We start from the raw sequence: 20,451 nt of genomic DNA on the forward strand, positions 1-20,451 counted from the left end.
CATTTGATAGCCCCAGTAGGTGAAGAGTCAAATCATGTTCTTAGTGAGATTAGGAAAGAGACTGAAAAACAGCGTATTAGTTCTACATGCGAATTGCTATTGACAATTGTTTTTGCCAAGTTATTTAAAAAAGAGAGAGGGAGATAACTTCAGGAAATTGGCTGGTTTACAAGAAGGTAAAGGGAAATGAGAGATTCCAGAAATTTGGGGCCTTAAAATGTCAAAAGAGTCAACAGTTTTAGATCTCAAATGGTAAGAGAGAAAATTGAGAAAGACTTTTTTTGAGATAAAGTTCCACTAAAGCTTAGTCCTGCAGCAAAGTTCATCCTACTGATAGACCCTCCCAGTGAATTGAGTTATATTGGAGCAAGCTAGGAGTCTGCATTTAAATATCCTTTAACTATTCAATATTTGAAATATCCTTGGACATCCAAACTTCTGGGAACAGGAAATGAACTGAGAAAGCTGACCAATCCACAGGAGAGCATATTCTACAACATCCATTGTAGGTGTGGTCAAGGAGAATAATGGAAAAGAAAAGATCACACAGGGCAGAGCCAAGGGACATACAGACAGCAACGGAAAAGAAAGCTGCTGCCAGAAAGCATACTCAGGGTCTAATCAGAGAAGACTCCTGACACTGATGTAGGGCTCCCTAACAACGTCTGCCCAACAGGATTAAGAATGTGTGGACAAATGACAGCACTGTCACTTTCACCTTTCCTCTTTCTGAACAGGAGTGCTTATTACTGTTATCTTGTCCCTGCCCCCCAGTTGTATATTGGGTATATGGAGATGGAGCAGAAAATTTGTCTTTTTGCTTTATAGGTTTTTTAACCAAGTAGAGCCACAGCTAGACTTAGTAGAGAGACAATAGCATAACGTGGAGATCTTAGACTTTTGACCTGTGACTAGATAGAAGATTAAGATCATTGTCCTTGGGTAAATGGGTAAACACAGTGCATGTAGAAAGAGTGAAAGCAATATTTGGTAACTTGCCTAAAGAATACAACTTCAAGTGCACATGGAACTTTCATAGAAATTAAGAAAAAAATATTTTGATATGTTTAAAAGATACAAATGACAATGCAATAAAACTAAAAATTCATAAGATGTTTTTTAAGAGATCCTTCTTAAATTTGGAAATATTTAAACATTTTATCAAACAACTCTTGAGTCAAAGACAATACAAACTTGAATTGCTGAATTTCTCAAAAATACCAATAAATGGAAAAACCACTTACAAGAACCCATAGGATATAGCTAAAGAGGTACTCAGAGAAAAATTCAAAGCTTTAAGTACTTATAGCAATAAAAATGAAAATAAATAATCTATTTCAAAAACACAGAAAAAGAACAAGCAAGCGAAAAGAAATCAGAATTACAGACTAACTCAAGATAAAGGCAGAATTGAATAAGTTAGAAAACAGAAAAAAATGAATAAGGAGGCAAAATAGACAAACTCCTATCGAAAAAATCAAGCAAAAGGGCAAATATGATGGAGGGATATAACATCCACACAATGAAATAATACTAGGCAATAAAAAGAAATGAGGTACTGATAAATGTTGTGACATGGATGAACCTTAAAAACATTATGCCAAGCAAAAGAAGCCAGTCACAAATGACCATGCATTACATGATTCCATCTATATGAAATGTCCAGAATGGGCAAATCTATAGCAACGGAAAGTGGATTGGTGTTTGCCTAGTGCTTGAGGGCCAGGGAGATTCGGAGGCAATGGCTAAAGAGAGCAAGATTTCTTTTGGGGTTAATAAAAATGTCCTAAAATCAATTGTGGTGATGGATATACAACTCTGTGAATATACTAAAGGCCATTGAATTATACAGTTTAAAAGGGTGATTTGTATAGCATGTGAATTATCTTAATAAAGTTGTTAAAAAATAGGACATAACCATCAAAATAGAAGAAAAAATTTTAAATCATTAAAGACTACTTTCCATAACTCTATGCAAATATATTTGGAAAGCTAGATGACACACAACTTTCTAAGGAAAATAGTTTACCAAAATTATCCTCAATAAGGACAAAAACTCTAAACAGACAATGTCCAAGGAAGAAATAGGAAAGTTGTCAAATAACAAAGTTACTCCCTAAAGCACTACTAGGCCCAGATGGTTTTATAATGGGAGGAAATTTCTGATTTATGCCTGAATGTCTAGCAAGACATTTGACTTGGTTGACTTGCTCACTTGTCAGAGGTGCATGGGCATGGATGGGGACAGTAGCGAATCACATTACCTTCACTACACTGACTTTGACGTGATTGTAAACCAACCAGAGGTAGCCTTTCCCAATTATTTATATTTATTATAGGATTGTTTAACATAAAAAAGTTCCAATTATAAAAACATGCAATCTATCAAGACTAAAGTTTTCTAATAATTCACGCAACACTCATACTTATTCTATCGAGGTCTAGGTAGAAGGCCACAATATCATACCCTCTACGAGAATGCCTGCAATGAAATTTTGGTTGTTTTGTTGGCATGCACACCTACAATGAAAGCAGGTGCTACTGAGCTCTGAAATCTCAGAATTCTTGTACAGTAATGAGTGAGGAATTCCTTTTCTGTGACTGGATCTATTAGGGGTTTTGCGGTTTACACCATTACTCTGAATGGCCGTATGGAAACTAACTAACCTGAATGTGTTGGCCCTAGATATATGTTAGCTCTGCTGTCTCCACCCATCTGGCTGTGTTTATAGATATGTAAATTAGGCATCATAGGTAGATGGATAAATGCTGTTAAGATGCTGTGGCCACCCCTAGAACTAAGAGTCACAATTCTTGCAATCGCACATTCAGCATCACTACATACCAGTCACTATGCAATAAAAAATGCCCATACATATTTCCAAACACTCTAGGGGAAGGGATAAAATTACCTTCAGTTGAAAACTAACACGCCATCTTTAGTTCTCCTTGTGAATCCCAGAGACTAGGATAATCTCCTCTATGAAACTTTCCCCAGTCCAATGGGTCTAAGTTAAGTGCTCCTCTTGGATGTTCCCAGACCACCCTGCTCACCCCAATCCTAGCACACATCACACCACACAGTAATTGCCAGGTTAGCTCTCCCCACTCCTGTCTCTCAGTAATCTTTGACCTCCTAAGACAGGCAGATGTCTTGTTCACTGTCAAATCCCAGACCCAGCAGAGTGCCTGCAATACAGCAACGGCTCAAAAAAAAATATATATATATATATATTTTAACAAATGCTATTCAAAAAAGAGCTCTTTACTTAAAAAGAACATTTTTTTAAAAACTGATTTTTTAAAGCTCATTTAATGCTCCTAGCTGAGCATCTCAGTGTTTTTCCAAGTGTTTAAAAAATTGTGACAAGTCATTCATACATTTTAATTCCAAAATATTCTTCCTACCATTTTCTATAGAAGGAGGCTAAATTCTTTTCAATAAATAAATGACATTATATTAATTCTTCCATTTGATTGAACCTGGAACAATCTGATTGGGGATCTTACCAAAGAAACATACGATTTTTCTGCCAAGTAATTATCTTTGGAAATGCATCAAAATTTAGTTAAATCAAAATAAAGAAAATACACTGTGTGACTAATAAGAATTAAAATGCAATTCTATTTCAAGATGAAATAAAGGAAACTGTAATGAAGATTAGTGTCTATCAAAAACAGTAACACAGTATTCAAATTTACTCAGAACTAACTTTTTCAAAGCACCACAAAGATATATTCACCTAATATCTACATGCGATTTCTGTTTTCTGCCCATTACTTCTAAGGTCAATTGTTTTAAACTACATTGGGTGGGTGCTGGTTTGGGGAGGGGGAAGTTTAAAGCCAAAATAATAGCAAATGTAGGAAATCTCCAAAAATGAAGGGGTTATAGTCTAAACTTTTGCTATAAAATTGGATGTTTGGAATTTAGAATTTATCCTCTGCGAGAGTAGCCATCTATAGGATATAGTAGATACAGCAGACATCTATAGGATAGGACGCGATGTCGTAGATATCTATAAGATTGCCAGCCCAACACTCCTTTCTCCTGGGTATATCCATCTTGTCCCATGGCTACTGGAGAACTGCCATATTTCCACCTAACGTTGCCCAGTCAGATGACCCCAAACAGATACTTGGCCCAGGAATGGATATCTGATCTGGAATTTTTGAATTCCTTAAAACCAACCTTTCTTTACGGGATGAAAATGTAAGATATAAATTCCAGAACTGCAGTAGCCATGTTTCCCATAGTCTTCAATGATAAGATGAAGCAGACACACAAAGAGAAGGAGAGAAGAGAAACGAAGCGAGACCTGGTTGCACTTAGATCCCTTGTTGCAGTTGTTCCTAAGTTCCAGTTGTAACTTTGCCCTTCTTATCTGGTAATCAACCATTCCATGAACATTGTGAGCTAATGCATTCTTTTACTTCCTTAGGCTAATGCAAGCTGAGTATCTGTCGTTTGCAACCCAAAGAAGTCTTACTAGTACACAGAAAATGGTACCAATGGGGTGGCTTCCCAGGCTATACTAGTTCTAATGCTATCAATGGTACCAATGGGGTGGCTTCCCAGGCTATACTAGTTCTAATGCTATCAAAAACCCTGAGCCTGGGTATCCTGATGTCCACAGAGGAACCTCTCCTTATTATAATGTCACCAAGCCCTACAGTCTTATTATCTCCTCCCTCACTCACCACACCCTTACCTAGAAAGGGAACATCAGTGAGGTAAGAGAAAGAAAGCTTGGTGAAAAAGTACTTGTGACTATCCGTGAAAGGAAAGACTACAGCAGCATATGATGAGGAGGGGGCTCTGATGGCTCCTGTGGCCCAGGTAGGAGATGATCCCAAGGGTAGGGGGTTGGCTCAGGCAGAAGTACTTATATACAGCAATGCTCTGTCCTAGTTCAAGTGCATCCACGTGAGCAAATGCCTGCCCTGTAATACTCTGCATTACAAGGGTTCATCTTGCAAGCAAAACTGTTTTATTTTGGCTAACGCCAGTTAAGTTGAGCAAAACCTCACATATAGGTCAAGGCACAACAATTCCATAACTATTGGTTTTCCAAAAAAGAATTCAATTAGAATTTCATGAAAGAGAATAGCATTGAAAGAAAAATGTAGCCAGGGCAAAAGGATGAAGAGTCTCCTGAATTCATCTTTAAAAACAGAAAATAAGGTGCCTCCCCCCCAAAACTACTACATTCAAAAGCATTTGTGAGTATGTGCGTATGCTGAGAAATAAGAATGTAGGACTAGATTAAAAATAACCATGGCGTAGGATCTACCATTTTAACACACAGACAAGAATGAAAGTGTGGTTAAATGAAGTAAATGGGAATAGCATCATCCTTTTTACCCAACATAAACTAGCAATTAAAAAGATACTTTAAAAAGACTCATAAAAACCATGAAGAGTGACTCAGACTCTGGGAAAGATGAAGTATTGTGTTTAAATTCAGATCATTCAGAGTGTTTGCTTCTGGGGAGAAGCTATAGAAAATGACATCAAAAATTTTTAAGTAATTTTACTTTATTCTTATTATGAAAATAATACATGTTCATTACGGAAAACATAGAAGTGGCAAAGACAAAAAAAGAAAAGGACAAATAGCCCACAAATCCACCTTCCAGTGATAAATATTCTGTGTTATATGATGAATATCATCCTTTCGGTCTCTTTTCAATGCATATAGACACACACTTTTTAACAAAAGAGAGAATCCATTACACGCTTTTTTTTTTTTACTTATAGTGAGATTCCATTTTCAAATGTTAACCTTTGCACATTTCTTTACTGAACTGCTTTAAATAAGCTTTGCTCCAATAAATCAGAGGCATCCACATTTACCCTGGGAATAATTAAGACTGCTTTGCCAAAAATACGAAGAAAAATAAAGTATTGCTGATTAACTTCTTACTAACAAAATAGAATTTTTGAATCCCGAGTGAGGAATTTTCTTGAAAGTCAGGCATTGCTGAGAAATGAAAGGTCTAAATTTTTTAAGCTTCTATTAACGACAAGATCCAGAAGTTCCCAAATATGGCACAGGTGGGCTGATCTTATAAGTTATCTTTTAAAGCCGGACACTTTAGAAAATGAAAGACGAGCTTTTAAGAAGTCTCAGGCCAGTGAGAGTAAACTGTCTTGAGCAAACCAGGACATAACGCTCACCCTCTCTAGAGAGTGTTAGATGGAAGTTGAGTGTCAGTGGGCCAGCTGTAGGGCCGCCATGTTGAGGGATGAGGTGCCTCTACCACAGTGGCTGTAGGGTCACCAGCCCTTCGCAGGGATCTGTAGTGCCAGCAAAAGGCAAAATGGAACTGATCTGTAAGCAAAGACATCAGGTCCTCAACAAACCAAGTGTATTAGTCACAAATTCACCAGCAACAGGTACAGCAGCCGGACAAAAGATGAGTTGAGCAAGAACAAGGACCCAAACATAGATCCAGGGGTCTCACTCCACCCCCACCAAAATATCACATAACCTCTGTCCCTCACACACACATACATGCCACTGGGGGAAGGAGAAGGTAGAGGAGGAAGGACTCAGAAAGAGTGGGCACTGTTCTGAAAGAGACTATTTTAGCCTAAAACAAGCTGTTTAAACTTGATGAGACAGAGATATCCTTTAATTGGCATGTCTGAATTTTTCTCTGCTAACCAACAGTTGAAAAGCTATGAGAATCAGTTTTAGAAAATAAATTTTATATATGCATCTGAAGTGTATGCAAATTTCTAATTCTGCTACCCACTAGATGGCGAATATATTTCCACGTCATTGGTCTACTATTACATCATCTTAAACAGTCACATGATATTATAATTTAGAGGATTTTTAAAGTATGAGTTCAGAAATAAAAATATGTCTTTAAAGTATAAATATCATTTGCCTCTGTATTAACTAAAAATCTTCTTAGTACCTGTCAGTCCCTCGTGGGAAGTCATGCACTGCAACTAGGAAAAGCACAAGTTTAGTTCCCATTTTTAAATTCTTTATCATATGAATTGGTAGTCTGATGCATTATACCGTCATAAGCTCATTTACACAGAGGAGACCAAACACGCTTCAGTGTCCTTCTGTTGCATCAGGATCACGGCTGTGAAAACCAACGCTGGTCTTATTATTGGATGTGTGCTCTGCTGTAATTTTTTACCTTAGGGCCTTTAAAGTATGAAATACAGGGCCCCAGCCTGCAGTGCCTTTTGGGTTCCTGTGTGTGTTCTTTCTACCTGCTCATTTGTTCATTTCTTTGATAAACATTAATTAAGCACCCACTGTGTTCCTAGGCCTCATCCTAAGGCTTGCTCTTCTCACTTCTCATTATTGACCTGAAAGCCTCTTTAAAGTCTCTTCTCTCCCCTCTCGAAATTCTATGCTGTGTGTGTCGAAACCACACAACCAACTTATTTAAAATGTGCAGAAAGTAAGAGCTGAGAAGCTTTTGATTGAGGGCCTGAGCTGTTAAAGGTAGAAGGATGGAGGCTTGACGGGAAGGGAAGCATTTATGAATTTTAACAAAGAGGCCCGCTGTAACGTGGTTACTAAGGGGCTTTATTTTTACTTTCTGTTCTTATTCTATGCTGTTTGAGTGTGTGTGGAGATGTGAGGAGATGGGATTACTGACTAGCGAGGATCTATGCAACTCTAGCTTGGTCCTCAGTGATGGGAAGGATTCTAAATACTTCCAGGTCAGTCCCCAAAAAAGTTGCTGGTTAAATACAGGAAGATCAACATAGCAAATTACAAAACTCATCTCTATTTTCTAATTAAGTACACTAATGACATGCTGGTGCCTTGAAACTTGGGCTCTCCTCTGAATGTGGAGTACCTTAAACACATATGAACTCCCGGTTCAAACAGCACAATAGGGCCTAAGTCTGAAAAGCGTCACAGAAAGCTCTTTAATTTCCTTCCCCTGATTTTGTGTAATAATCTTTAAAACTATGAAGTTTCCTACCCCACAATTATTGCCACATTTTATTTTTCTTCCTTTCCACCCTTACTCTTTCTGTTTTCTTCCTATTATGAGGGTGGGGGAGAACGTAAAATGCCTAGGCTGTTTAACTTAGGGCTTAGGCAGGAGAGAAAAGTAATTGAAATTACAAATAAATAAAATTAATCTGACTCAAAACTCTTAAGTGTCACTATGGAGACCAGAGCACAAACTGTCTCCATGGAGATTCACATGAATTTTTTCACTTTAAATTATCATCACTCATTACCAGATGTCAATTTGGCCAAGGAAGAGATGAGTAAAAACAAATAAATCAATATAAATATTACGACTAGCCTCACAACAGAGAATTTATTAAGGGCAAGTCTAGTTTGTTCTGGTTCTTAGTACTCCATTATTCCAATGAGTGGGAAGATATCCCAAGAGAATACTTCCCTTCAACTCAGAATTTCTGATGGAAACATCTGCTGATATAGCTCAATAAATGCTACAGGAATTCATAGGGAAAGACAATTTCCAGAAAAGGCGTCTCTCACCCAGAAGCATCAAGGTGTGATGCAAGTGATATGGCTCTCCATCTACCACTCCAGCTGCAAGGAAAAGACGGTTCCTTGGGCTATGTCTCATCTCAGTAATGGACCAGAGATACCTCTAACCACCATTCTAGGCACATCACTTTATCATGTCTATTATACACAGCTGTTTTTAATATGTGTGGTGAAGTCAGACAGACCTGTATTATATGCCAGATAAAGAGAAACACAGGAATCATCCAAATGTTTAAACTATACAAGCAGAGGTAAGTCAGAATTTCTCCCGGTTACAAACTTTATCTTGCAAATGTGTAGGTGTAGGTGACCGAATTCATCAAATACTCAGTTGAGAGGCCACCCTAGATAGTAGGTGTCCATCAATTAAATAAAAAATCACTGACAAAAGATTAAAATTCAATAAAAGTTTTAACATATAACAAAATAAGTCAATAGAAAGTAAATAATTTTGATCAGAATGCATAAAAACAACATGGTTCCTTATTCATTTGGAAGTTTATACAATTTGAACTCTGTGCAGTTTTTTTAGGATAGATCTTGGTGACTGGTTGAATATGGAAGGAAAATAAGGATGCCAGCTCAGAAAAATGCAAGTGTTTCTCACATTTTACAGTTGATTCTCACTATTCCCAGTAGTTATGTTTTATAATGTTGTCACAGCAAATACTGAACCCTTGCTCCTAGGGGAAATACAGGATGAGGCTCCAATGAGCCTTTGGTCACAAAAGTTTCATCAACCAATCAATCCATAACCTGGTTTTATGCATGTTTGTGTCTGAAGACACCTTATTTTATATATATTGTTGACTCACTAACATTGAGCTCACAGCCAACAGCACTATAACTCAAGCCTGAATGAACCTTAAGCAACAAATATTTTCTGTGTTAGGCACATCACAGCCTTCTTTCACTCAGGAACAGTAGACAGTACATCAGCCCTATGCTTGGGGGACATTTTAACAATGAAATGACCAACAAAAAGCACAAAAATGCAAAAATGAGGCATTAAATAGACTATGAAAAGAACGCTTGTTTACAGCACAAGAGCTAAAACAAGAAGGCAGAGTGTCACTTTGATCTCAACTGGGAACCTATGTGGGATGACTCAAAATTTTTGCCACTCTCCATGCCCACAAATGACCATGAAAGTGCTGCAAGTATTGATTGGAGATTATAAACAAATTTTAGCAAGTAGGTAAGTTCGCAAATACAGAATCCACAAATAATGACTTTCAGTGTTACACCACCTTTCCCCCCCACCAAGTTCCTCATCTCCTTCCTATTTACGTTCTTCTGTGGGTTTGCTATTGATGTCTTTGATGTTCACAGGCAACTTTTCAGGTTTTTTTTCTTTTAAAGATTGCCCCTGAGCTAACATCTGTTGCCAATTTCCCTCTTTTTTTTTTATCTTCTCCCCAAATCCCCCCAGTACATAGTTGTATATATTTTAGTTGTGGGTCGTTCTAGTTGTGGCATGTAGGACGACACCTCAGTGTGGCCTGACGAGTGGTGCCATGTCTGCATCCACGATCTGAACCACTCAAACCCTGGGCCGCTGAAGCAGAGCACGCGAACTTAGCCACTTGGCCACGGGGTCAGTCCTACAAGGCAACTTTTCAAAGCATCGTAGTGCAGAAGAGAGCAAAAGCACTGTCCACTTGAAAAAGATTTCTGTTTAACAATACTTTCTAACAGTGATTTATATTCTGACCTAAATCCTTATGGAGTAACAGAATCATGGAAGGGCTAAGTGTTTTGCTTGAGAACCGTGAGGTAAGCCCTGCATGAAGCTAAAAAAGGATTTTCTGTTTCCCAATGTAGCTTTGGATTCCAGATCTATAGAATCTCTCACACTGAGTTCAAATAGGTAGAAAGCCAGTTTTAGTGATGAGAAGTGAAAGTAGGGGAGTAAGCTTGTGGGAAAGCGAGGAGTAGGCTGTAGACAGTGTGCAAGGCAGAAACTTCAGGACTCACATACCTTACACGAATACATGAGATTGAGGAGGACTTAGCTGTAGATCATTCATCTTCTCTCAAAAGCAAAAGTTTAATGGAGACAAGATTTGAGACTTCTTTCATTTCTCTCTTTCTGCCCTCTTCTTCAGAATATTCCAAATACCCCAAAAGTAACTACTGCCAACAGTGCAGCCAGGAAAATCAACCCAAAGGATAGAATCCTAACACCCCTAAAAATCCCCATTTTTCTCCCAGTTATATGCCATGGTTTTGCTATTGGTCACTGCAATATTTAATAAAACAAGATAATTGCTAAGTGAATTCCAAGCCAAGGTCAAAGGCAGAGGAAGTAAAGTAAATGTCTCCTGGGACCAGGCAAGAACCTACATGAGTGAAGTTCCAGAGAGAGAGAACTCTCATCTTGACTAGCCATCATCAGCTCCAGTACACTCATAGTTGCCAGAAAGAATAAAATCTGTTGCCAGGCCTTTCAACTTTTCAAGAGAAGACATAATCCTGGATTTTTATGTGAAATCTCCTGGCTTTAAATGTGGGCAATTAATTTAAAAGCAAAAATGTAAACGCAGAGCATGCCAAACAAACTATGTCTGTTGACCTTACCCAGTGGGAGACACCAGTTTGCAATCTCTGGCCAGAAGAGTCCTATTTAGGGATCTCTTTCAAATCACTCAATGTGCCTCACTGCCCCCAAGAAACGGCAGTCCTGGAGGCCATCTTCTGAACAAACATCTCCCTCCTGCTGTGCCCCTGGCCTCTTCATGGACCTTGCCTTTTATCAGAAAGTACTTGTCTTGGAAACGTGATTTCCAAGCCTCTGCAAACACCCTGCGGTCTATCCTGTGTGTACGTGGTCTATGACTTCTGGCTGCAGCAGTTCTCCGTGTGTGCTGGGGAGCCATTCTTGGAGGGCTCTCCTATGTGCTCCTCACTGCCCCAACTCTCACTCCCACCCTGTCCATCTCTCCTTTCAAGATTTGTTTTCCTTTGTTTTTTCTCTCTTCTCTCCTCTCCCAGTTCCCTCTCTTGTCTCATGTTTTTCTTTCTTATCTCTTCCTTCTCTCTCTGCTCTTCTCTTCCTCTTTTCTCCTTCTCTTACTTATTCTCTCCTCTCTCCCATTGTCCTCTATTACTCTTCTTTCCTTTCCACCCCCCCCGTGCCACCCGCCGCCGTCCCCCGCCCTGGTCCCTTCCCTCCCCCAGCACCCGGAAACTACGGAGAGCTCGCTCACCAGGAATACACCAACACCGGTTTCGAGTATTTCTTGCTACGGGAGCGGAGGGTCAGGGAGCCCTTGCGCTCCAGCAAGTCCGTGGGTCCGAGCTCAAACCAGTATTGCCCACTGCTGCACCAATCCTGGCAGGAGCTGTGAGAGCTCTGCATGGCCGCCCTCGAAGTACAGACCTCAGAGGAGTTTCCTCTGCCCCTGTCCTGCTCCCCGCGCCGCCTACATGGACCAAGATTCGGCGTCTCTCATCTCCTAAGAAACCTGGGGCGGGGTCAATGGAGAGGGCGGGGTCAATGGAGGGGCGGATCCCTCAAATCTAATAGCTCTGGTTTCCTAGACAGCGTAACTACTGATTAAAAGGAAACTACACTTCCCAGAATGCAACGAGGGGAGAGACCAGGCTGCATGGAGGGAGAAGGGGGAGAAAGAATTGCATCCTGGGATCTGTAGTTTCGCTCGCCACCAACTTTAGCCCCAGAGTGGCTGGGCGGAGTTAAGGGGGAGCCGCGGGACAGCTAAGGTCTAAGGGGACCTGAGCCCGAAGCTGGGTCTGTTCCAGCTATCCTTGCGAAAGTTCTTTTTACCGTCCGTCGTCTGTTGCCACCACATCTTTTACTTACAAGTTATGTAAATTTGACTATAGGGGAGCAAGAGAACACTCCTCAAACTCTAGCATGTGTCATTTCTATACAGCTTTTCTGAGAAAGAGGAGGAGCGGAATCTTTCAGCAAATCAGCTAAAAAGTCTGAGGATGAAAAAGCCTGGCTGGTTCCAATTTCAGCTGTTCTCTCAACCTTTCTCCGCACGACTTTCTTCCTCTGAAAAACGAAGGAGCGGGTGGGACCGTGGAGGGGGCAGGATGGACACAATAATCTTAGAGCCCTTCAGAGTATAACGCTGAAAGACCCAACCTTTAGGTACAGTTAGGGCTCCGGGGACTTCAGTTCCCCAAGACTTGCCAAGTTCTCCTCATTTTAACATTTGTTATTTTGTGACAACACAAATTCATCACATTATTGTGTTGTGGGTTATATGCGAGAAGGAAATTTCAAAAAGATTGTCTATGGCATTGCCTTCAAGAAATCATTGGACAGCTGTCTTGTAGAAGGAAGGTGCTTATATCATCTTTGACTTTCCAAGAGAAGAATATTTAACGCATCAGAGTTCTCCTTCCCAACCACACTTGAGCACCTTGAGAGCATTAATGGACTTAATCATGGCCATCCCTCTGACCTGGATAGTGCTTAGTACATGGCATCATTTCAGAGTGTGGAATGAACAAATGAATGAATATCATGTTTGATTACCTTAGATTTTACTGGTCTTCCATAAATTTCAGAAGTGTCTTACTTTAAAAAGACCGCATTTACACAAAAATTCAAATCAGTAACAAATTAAGAGATATTTCACATTACAAATAGATTCTTTCCTTTGCAAAAGATTTATTGTAGCACTCCTGTAAATAGTAAGGTGCTCTTCTGGATCAGTTTTCACAAATTTGATTACACACAACTACCAAGTGCTTTTCTGTGGCCTGTGGTGCCCAGTGTGGGTGCCTGTGGTATGCTAAGGCCCCTATTTTACCGACAGCCACAGTTAAGCTAAGTGCTAGTACAGTGCTGACCACTACTTTAGCTCCTTCCTTCTTGCAGGAATGAAAAGAAAAATAGAAATTAACTTTAAAAGGTAAATAAGATCCACATTTAGTTCAATTCTGTCCAATCAAAACATAGCATATAGCTGTTGCTCCAAAAATATTACCATCGTTACTATCACTGTTTGTTCATGTGTTTATTTTACTTATGCTTAAAGTGGTGGCAACCTAATAAATGTGCAACCAGCATGTCAGGTCTGTGCGGCCGATTTGACTTAGAGATGGAAGCTGCCCACATCCAGCCCTTTCTGCAGTGCACAGGTGCTGCAGAGATTGAAAAGCTTTTCAGCGCACCAAGGAGCAATTAAGAAAACAAACAAAACAAATGAAGCTTGTTATTTTAGAGTTCCTCAAGGCAAGCTGACAGCCTTTGAGTCTATGAATATGCTTTTTTGTTATACTCTCTTTCCCCTTTATATCAGCTTTATGAACTTTATTGTCTTCTGTGTCTACTAAATACTTCTCAACATCCTCATGTTGGGATGTAGGAGATTAACTCTCTGATACCCTCAAATTCAGATGCTTTCCATTCTCATTCTGTAGAATTTTTGATTTGTTGATTCCTTATCAATAAAATAGCAATAAAATGGTATTTATCGCAGAGGAGTTTTGTGAGAATTAAGTAAGATAATAAATACATTGAAAGCAGGTAGAACAGTGCCTAAGAGATGCTCAGCCCTCTCAGCAGCTAGTAGGCACTGTTATCATTATATCCTATTATTACTATTATTATTATATCCTAATTTTGTCCTTTTCATTTGGGAAAAGTACCCAAAAATGTGATTGTTGTTTGTGTGAAATTTCCTAAGTATACTCATTGTTTTTCAAGCTTTGCCTGTTTACAAAGTCTTTTTAGTGAATATCTTATCACATTTTAATACGAAATTTAGGAGTCTGAATCAGAAAAATGTTGGAAAGATATTTGAATATGTTACCAATGATAACGCTGGTTTTGTAGTCATATAGAATCTTTTCTCTTCAAAACTATTAATAGGGGCCGGCCCGGTGGCGCAGCGGTTAAGTGCGCACGTTCCACTTTGGATCCCGGGTGCAGATATGGCACCACTTGGCAAGCCATGCTGTGGTAGGCATCCCACATATAAAGGAGAGGAAAATGGGCACGGATGTTAGCTCAGGGCTAATTTTCCTCAAAAAGAATAATAAAATAAAATTTAAAAACCATTAATAAGCTTTATACTTTATAAATGTGAAATACTGATCCTCAACACATTTGATTTATTCCTGTTTTCCTCAAACTTCATCAAACCAATGAAGTGTAGGGCTTAAAGCAATGCCTTCTATTTATATTAGTCTCTTTTCACCGTAATAGTCTTGTAGTGGGAAATTTTCAGCTCAGGTAGCTCACACTGGATTTTTCTGTAGGATAAGTGCAGGCAGACCAGCTCAGGAAGCGGGAATCTCGTCATCTGAGCCTAGGCTAATGTATTTCTTGATTAGAATTATCAGATCCTTAAAGAGGTTGCGTAGAAGACCTGAGCAGGACTGCAAACCTAAAACAGATGTAAATGAGCCAGATGTAAATGTCCACGGAGGCAAACCTCTCCAACACCTCCTTTCCCTTCCTGTCCTAACAGTCGTCTGCTCAATTCCCAGAAAAGCCCCTGCTCAGAACCTTCCAAAGTCACCAGCAGCATATTCTACCCCCAGCATTAAAATTTCCTCTCTCTACCAAATATCATTCAATGAAGCTGAGAGACAAAATTTAAAATTACATAAGAAAATTAATTTGTATTATCTCTATGTTGAATCTAGTTTAAATATACTAAAAACTTGTATTTAACTTGTATAACACCCAAAAGTTAAAAACTAAGTATTTATGTCCTAATCAAGGGTTGCATAGTACTTTTTTAGTTCTCCAGGAATAAAAGCCTCTCGTTACTCACCATATATACATCTAGGGGTTCACTTTTGAATATTTTATATAAAAAAGTTGGAGTCCGCCTGCTATGTCAAAACGGAGGGGAATTGTCTGGTTACCCCTTCCTCTTCCAGGCTCTACTCCTTCTCTTCTTCTCTTCTTTCTCTCTTCCTCCTTCCTTCTCTCCGTTTTCTTGTCCTCCGCTTCCTCCTTTGAGAAGAGGTATGGATTTTAGAGTCAGAATCCATTGCTGAACACCCAAGAGAATCTGGTATAATTCAAAGTTATACGAAAAATATGAAAGAAAAATAATAAGACCTAGAAACCAGGGCCAAAATTTATGTGAATAAGCTCATGCTTAATGTCCCAGGTATTCTCAAGAGTCAACTCCGACGAAACCTTCAATCTTTTCTTTCCTTTAACTATTCATAACCACCAATGGTGGTTTTTAGAATATTTTAACCTTGAGTATGATGCCTTTGTGCTTCTAATTTGGACTGTGAACCCATTAGGCATCAACTTGCTCCCAATCCATTATTATTAACCAGTATTGATTAAGTGCTGTCATGAAATAGGCATTATTTCTGAACGCCTACTATCAGCATGGGGGATTAATTTCTTAAATTATTCAATGTATAGTATTCTATAATTCAGCATTTCCCTAATTTTGATATCTAATACAGCCAATAAGTGAAATTCTTTGGCAGAATTGTCCATAACTATTACAATAAAACTTTAATGTCCTGGATAAGTAATGACATGCTCTAGCATAAATGTAGATTAGGGATTTCTTTAATATCCTGCAAATTGGATGTCCTTAATTATTCAGACTGAATATCCATTTCCACAAATGATCTAAGTCCTTGGTTTCTTCCTTTTCTCCTCTGAGCTGCTTTGGTTTTTTGGCGCTTTCATTGTTTAGTAGCAGCAAGAGCGAGACGATTTAGCTACCAGTTAACAGTTCTTATGAAAGGAGTTTGTGCTTGAAATTAAGCTCAGCATTGCTATGGCTTTCTTTGTTTCTCATGGTCTCTAATCTGGATAATGGAACCTTTTCTCCCAGAGAAGAAGCTCAGATGCTGGATTTGGTTTCCTTTCTGCTCCTGGCAGTAGTGGACATTTTCCCATATCCCCCACAAGACCCACACCCAGCTGCATGGTGAGCAGGCTGATAAGGAACTGACTGAAATGCTTCTCCTGGAGGGTCAGGTGTATGTAGATGGTTTCTGGTTGTTGAGTAAGCCAAACACACAGCTGAGGATGCCCCCAGTCACCAGTCAAGGATAGGGTGGGGAGCTTAGGCAAGAAGCTGGAAATCTTCCTGAACCTTGAGAGACTCCTTGAGCTTTGCATGATTTTGAGTTTCTGGTGTTCAGTTGGCATATGTCAGACTTGTGTTGTTGTTTCCTCTGTCACTAAATCTCTTTCTATAGCATCATGTTTAGGTTACTTTAAAGAAGGGAGGCTTGGGCAGTTCCAAGAGAAGGATCATTTTCTAAAGAGGCAGGAGGGGACTAAAAGCAAACATGATAACATTGAAAGTAATAACAATAAAGGAAACTGAGACTTAGAAGAAGGATTTTCAAGACCAAGAGCTCATTTAGTTTCTTATCAACCATTCTATGACTAATTAGCATATTCCTTACAATTTTGAGCATGGTTCAAGTTGGGGAAAAAAGAGTTGAACTGTTTCTTTTCATAGGAAGCTGGAGGTACCACTTAACAAATAGTGTTTGCCAGAAAAGGAGTGTTTTTGAGGTGCTGTGTGGAGGGGACTATAAAGGTGAGAGTCCACTGTGGAGCCCAGCTGTCTAGGGGAATTGGAAGCAGCATCAGCTGTTTCATTATTCCTCCACCTTGACTACCTGTGTCTTCCTCCTCAGCTCACCCTGCAGCTTCAGGCCCTGCTAGGATTGAAGAAAGGAGGAGAAGTAAGGGGAAGAAGGTCTCATTTGACTGCTGACCTTGGCATCTGGTGTCAAGGCCCTCTGGGTGACGATGTGCAAATGTGACTCATGGGTAGCTTTTGTGGGTTCCTCTAGGGCCTTCTGAGAGCACTGCATCCTCCTGATTGTTGAGGTCGCCTCCTCCGAGCAGGCAGACTTCTTGGGCAGAGTCCTTCGAAATCAGTTCATGCCCACGTAATCTCTCCAGTATCCATTCTTGGCCAAGGGTAACACTTGGCACTTTTGGTGCCCTCCAAACCCTGGAACACAGGCTGCTCCTCTCCATGCTCTGCCATCATACACACCTCCAGGATGTCTCTGACCTTTAGACATTTCTAGGCTAGAAATAAGCTCCACTCACCAGGTGCTCCAAAACCTGGGACACATGTCAAGCTCTCAGAGAGAATTTTAAAATCTCTCTCACTTGCCTTGAATGAAGAGGGGAGAAGAGAAGAGGAAACCACAGCATTATGCCAACTCTCTCCAAGGAAATCCTCACTACTGCTCTCCCTCCCCTTCATCAGTCTGACCTTCACATATATATAAACTGAGGGTGGGTGATGGTGGACCCTTAGCAAAACCAATCAAACTGGTTTGGCACCTCATTTCAACACTCAGCACAGTGTCAAGTACTCTATGGAAGAGCGCCTCCCCCTCTCCACTGCCCACCCCACATTCTCCAGCTAGAAGTGATCACGCCCTCCTCTCGGCTCCTGCAGCATCGTGAATATGTTTTATGATGGCACCCATCACACTGTAGAAAAGTTAATTATTTTTAGGTCTGTCTTCCCTGCTAGAGTGATTTGAGAACACCATCACTTTGGCATCCTCAGTGTGTAACACAATGCCTGGAACCTGGAAAAAGCAAAGTCAACATTCACTGAACACTTTCTAGTTGCCATGACTATACCAGGCACTCCAACATTTATATTATCTCATTTAATCATCACAGGAGCCTTATGAAGTTGGAACTATTTTAGATCTATTTTAAAGATGGGGAAAAAAATAGGGCTTATTTAATTCAAGTGACTTTCCAAAATCATGCAGCCACTAAATAGTAAAGATAAGATTTGAATACAGTCGGTTGGACTCCCAACCCAGTCTTTACATAATATTGCCCCTCAATGTCATAGAACACTAATTAGTTATAGTGAAAATTGTAACTTATTTTCCAAATAATTAGACATTAATTTTTAAAAATCAATTCAAAATTAATTTCAAAATTTCTTCTAATTAAAATATCATTTGAGGGGTTGGCCCACTGGTGCAGTGGTTGAGTTCATGCCCTCTGCTTCAGAGGCCCAGGGTTCAGTGGATTTGGATCCCTGATGTGGACCTACACACGGCTCATCAAGCCATTCTGTGGCAGCATCCCACATACAAACAATAGAGGAAGACTGGTACAGATGTTAGCTCAGGGACAATCTTTCTCAAGCAAGAAGAGGAAGATTGGAAACAGGTGTTAGCTCAGGGCCAATCTTCCTCACCAAAAAAAATTAAAAAAAAAATATCATTTGACTGTACATTTTATTCCAAATTTACTTTGAATATTTTATTTAACATGTATCATTTATATGAAAATATTTAGAACAGGTATCCTTAATCTGGAAGTTGTAACTCAGACAAAAAAAATTACAGCTTGATTTTTGCTAAGCTCTAATTGAAATCCTCATTTCCTTCAACTATGAATGTAGGCAACAGACCATAACAGCATTAGCAATACCTGTGACTCTGTCACAAATAGAAATCACAGATATCTTCTTGTTACGTTGTTGCTGTTGCAAATATCCCAAAATAGCATTTATACTCATACTACTTTGAAATTCTGGTAGTTACTAATCCATACTGGATCTTGTTAATTAACGCATTAATAAAAAATACAATATAATATATACTATATAATACTATATCACATACAATAGTATAATATAATAGTATATCATAAATTTGTGTACTCTTTTAGCATTTGGATAAGTTACTATGATCAGTTCCCTTTGTAATCCTATGTATTATTTTATGCATTTTAAAAGCATTATTCAGAAAAGAATTTACCAGATGCTCAAAAGTTCAATTTCACACACACCAAACAAGTTAAGAATCTCTGGTTTTGAGTTTAACATATACATAATTTATTAAATATTAGCTAAATTCTCAGTTACTTTTTAGTTTTTAAAAAAGTCTGCTATTTGTCCTGAATCTACATTTTTTCCTCCCAAGAGAAAAAGTGATAAAGATCTAGACCTTGCTTAGAGCAGTTTGAATATATTTTTGATGAATGAAAAAGTAAATAAATAATAATTTTAAAAATTATGAAGAATTTTGCATCATCAACCAAAAACATTATGAAAGATTAGTATTGATTAAAGATAGGCTGAAATTATGATATTCAAACTATTTGGAAAGAATTTGACCAAAAGGAAACTTTTCTATGTCCTCAAGATCTTTCTATTATGCCAACACTGGAAGACATAGTCTGAGAAAGAAAAAAGAACAGAAGGAAATGAAAATTTCCCAGCTTTTAGGCTTGGTTTAGAAGTAGTCATATAACTGCTTTAATATAAATTGGGTCTAGAGATTTTCCAGGGAGCACTGATGCTTTCCAGTTAAAGCTCCTCTGCTCGTATGACTTAGCCAGTACACCGTGGATAACAAATGACAGAAAGCCAAATCTAACTAGTTACACAAAAAGAGGGGTTTTTAGCCTCATGTAACCAGGAATTCCAGGGGCACTCTGGCTTCAGGCATATCTGAATCCCAGGACTGGAGGATGTCTTTGGGATGCCGTTTCTCTATTTCTTCGTTCTGCTTTTCTTCTTGGGTTAGCTTATTCTCAGGCAAGCCCTCCCCAAAAGGCCACCAACTTACATTGTTCCCCCACTCTCTCACACATAAAGTGTTCCTCTTTCCTCTAGTTCCAAACATAAGTCCTAGACACCAACTGGCCTGACTTGACACATGTGATTATTTTGAAAAAATCACTAGGCAGGCCCAGGGGTAATGTGGTACTCTCCTCCGTTTGGTCTGTGTCATGGGCTCCCCACAAGGGATGAGATCTGCCCCTTCTGAGCAATCTAGACTGAAAGTATGGGATTGAACTACAGGGAAAAATAGGTTGCTATTTCCAAAATACGGGGAAAGCGTGCCTGATAGGTAAAAACAACAGTACTCTCTGTAGATGACAATAAGACATCCCATCCATATATCACTTTGTAAAATATTTTTACTTATACTCTCTTACTTGGCCCTTACAAAA

The 20,451-nt window shown here is 39.2% G+C and overlaps 1 protein-coding gene across 11 annotated transcripts in view; it reads right to left on the reverse strand.

Moving 5' to 3' along the window:
• Nucleotides 1-12,074, reverse strand: part of CFAP95 (cilia and flagella associated protein 95) — a 138,133-nt gene extending 126,059 nt beyond the window's left edge. For 10 of the 11 annotated variants that reach the window (XR_011531711.1, XM_070590449.1, XM_070590454.1 and 7 more), the window contains exon 1: nucleotides 11,723-12,070. Coding sequence is in view for 9 of the 11 variants with exons in the window: in XM_070590449.1 (XP_070446550.1) it covers nucleotides 11,723-11,874 (152 nt within the window). In the remaining 2 variants the exon portion in view is untranslated. Of the gene's footprint in view, nucleotides 1-11,722 lie in introns of all 11 variants that reach the window. The other variant, XR_011531710.1, reaches the window with a different exon arrangement.
• Nucleotides 12,075-20,451: the final 8,377 nt, after the last annotated feature.

This window comes from Equus przewalskii, chromosome 22 (genome assembly GCF_037783145.1).
Source record: "Equus przewalskii isolate Varuska chromosome 22, EquPr2, whole genome shotgun sequence".
NCBI classification, from domain to species: domain Eukaryota; kingdom Metazoa; phylum Chordata; class Mammalia; order Perissodactyla; family Equidae; genus Equus; species Equus przewalskii.